The sequence below is a fragment of the Rhinopithecus bieti genome, unplaced genomic scaffold (assembly GCF_001698545.2).
Source record: "Rhinopithecus bieti isolate Rb0 unplaced genomic scaffold, ASM169854v2 scaffold_44695, whole genome shotgun sequence".
In the NCBI taxonomy this organism is placed as follows: Eukaryota; Metazoa; Chordata; class Mammalia; order Primates; family Cercopithecidae; genus Rhinopithecus; species Rhinopithecus bieti.
The window spans coordinates 372,475-375,005 of record NW_016818171.1 but is presented as its reverse complement, the minus strand read 5'-3'; the positions used below and the strand labels follow the sequence as shown (position 1 = coordinate 375,005).

Here is a 2,531-nt window from a genome sequence, read left to right as displayed (position 1 = left end):
AAAAAAAAAAAAAAAAAAAAAAAGAAAATACAAGATAGATCCTTGTTATTTAGCCAAATGAGAAAAGAAATGCTTCCAGGAAAGAACGCTAACACCCAACTCTACGGGTCCTGTTTCTCCTTGTCCTCAGTTTCTCATCATACCTGAAGAAACTGCTTGATTCTTCGTAGATTGTGCTGATAGAGAACATTCGACTCTTGCAGGAAGCGGCTATACTGCTGGTCAATCTCGCCAAGGAGATTATGAAACACCAAAGTGGCATGTGATTCTTTGCTGGCCGCATATGCCCTAGGAAAAGGAAGAATGATAAAGAATGGCTCTGAAGTCGACACATACACACAAACACAGAAATCACTATCAAGAAAGAGGAAAAAAATATAAAGCAAACCTGATGCTATAACCCATTCATCATTTTAGATTCTTCTTGCTCAGCAATAAAATGCCATCAATTTAATAATTATTAATAATTATTTCAGGCCGGGCACAGTGGCTCACGCCTGTAATCCCAGCACTTTGGGAAGCCGAGGCTGGCGGATCACCTGAGGTCAGCAGTTCCAGACCAAACAAGCCAACATGGTGAAACCCTGTCTCTACTAAAAATCAAAAATTAGCTGGGTGTGGTGGTGGGCACCCGTGGTTGTGGTGGTGGGCACCCGTAATCCCAGCTACTCGGGAGAATGAGGCAGGAGAATCAGTTGAACCCAAGAGTCAGAGGTTGCAGTGAGCTGAAATTGTGCCACTGCACTCCTGCCTGGGCTAGAGCCAGGCTCTGTTTCCAAAAAAAAAAAGAAAAAAACCCACAACAAAACAAAAAAAAACAATTATCCCAGATATTATTATCCACTCTCATAATCTGTATTTGTAAAATATTTGAGCAAAGTAGACAGCTATGCTGTTTTGCTTTAAACTCTCAATTAACTCTGGTCAGATTTATTAGTACAAATAAGTAATCCCAGGCTGGGATGGCCTATCTCCAGCATCTGGGAATCACCTCCTGGCCCTTCACCAAATCAGAATATGCATTCTGGAAAAACCAGGTCATATTAACACTGGCCTGAATTAAACCAAAATCAGTAGGTGAGCCTGAGCATATTGAAGTGAAGGAAATAGTTGCTGGACTTCTGTGCCATTATCTCCTCTGTGAATGGAATCTATTTCCCTTATCCTGTGATCTAGTTTGGACCTATATCCTTGCCCAAATCTCATACTGAAATGTAACCTGCACTGTTGGAGGTGGGGCCTGGTGAAGGGTGACTGGATCATGGGGGTGGGTTTCTCATGAATGGTTTAGCACCATCCCTGTTGATACTGTTCTCGAGACAGTGAGTTCTTGTGCGATCTGATCGTTTAAAAGTGTGTGGCGCCTCCCCCTTGCTCTCTTGCTCTTGCTCTGGCCACGTGACCTGCCTGTTCCCACTCTGCCTTCCGCCACGATTGGAAGCTTTCTGAGGCCTCCCTGGCAGTGGATGCTGCTATGCTTCCTATACAGCCTGCAGAAGTATGAGCCAATTAAACCTCTTTTCTTATAAATTACCCAGTCTCAGGTATTTCTTTACAGCAAGCTGAGAACAGACTAATACACCCCTGTGGCTCCTTCCTTTAACTAAAGGGGAATTACAAGTATCAACCCAAAGTTCTAGCTATGACAGAATTTACATTCAAAGAAAAAATATGTCTAACACATAGCTGGATTATCAGAATATACAGAGGATCTGCCCAAGTAAATGGGGTTCAAATCAACCTTCAAGACATCTACCACCATACAGGCAGTTTCAATGTGTCAAAGACACTTGCCCACATGCCCTTCTAATACAAAAAATGCTTTACAAGACCAAAGGGTGCCACTTTATCTCCTGATCTCATTTTCCCCATCACCTGTACCCATAAATTTTTTAATTAAACAGCAAAGCATGACATTAAGAGCTCATATCTCTTGACTCAAACCGAAACCTAACAATTTGGAGAGTCTCTTAAGGACTTACCAATCTTGACTCTCAATCCAAGGGGCCAGAAACTGCCGCAGCTCCATTGGGAAGCTGTCACTGTAGAGCTGATGGAGCTGCTCCAGGTACCGTGTGTCAAGCTGCTGTAGCTGATTCCATTGGGCCATCCTGCTAAAATCAGGGGTCCCAACTGTAAACCAAAGTGTGCACATGGTCACCACAAGTCCCAGTAGGGGTAAATAATCTAGAAGTAGCCATTGCCCAACACAGGTATCAGGTCTGTGACTAGGGATAAAGATGTTCTGGGGAGGACCCTGCTTCTTTCTCCCAGTTTATTTTTAAAAAATAGAGATGGGGTCTTCACCATGTTGCCCAGGCTGGCCTTGAACTCCTGGACTCAAGTGATCTCCCACCTCGGCCTCACAAAGTGCTGAGATTACAGGCATGAGCCAACACACCCAGCCTGTTTCTCCCAGTTTAGAACAATACAAACACGGCCGGGCGCGGTGGCTCAAGCCTGTAATCCCAGCACTTTGGGAGGCCGAGACGGGCGGATCACGAGGTCAGGAGATCGAGACCATCCTGGCT

The 2,531-nt window shown here is 44.4% G+C and overlaps 1 protein-coding gene across 1 annotated transcript in view; it reads right to left on the bottom strand.

The window, feature by feature from the left end:
• The window catches only part of STAT3 (signal transducer and activator of transcription 3), a 97,582-nt gene that overhangs the window by 34,186 nt on the left and 60,865 nt on the right, over nucleotides 1–2,531 (bottom strand). Inside the window, 2 exon segments of the mRNA XM_017856576.1 lie at nucleotides 140–288; nucleotides 1,983–2,114. Coding sequence (XP_017712065.1) covers nucleotides 140–288; nucleotides 1,983–2,114 — 281 coding nt within the window.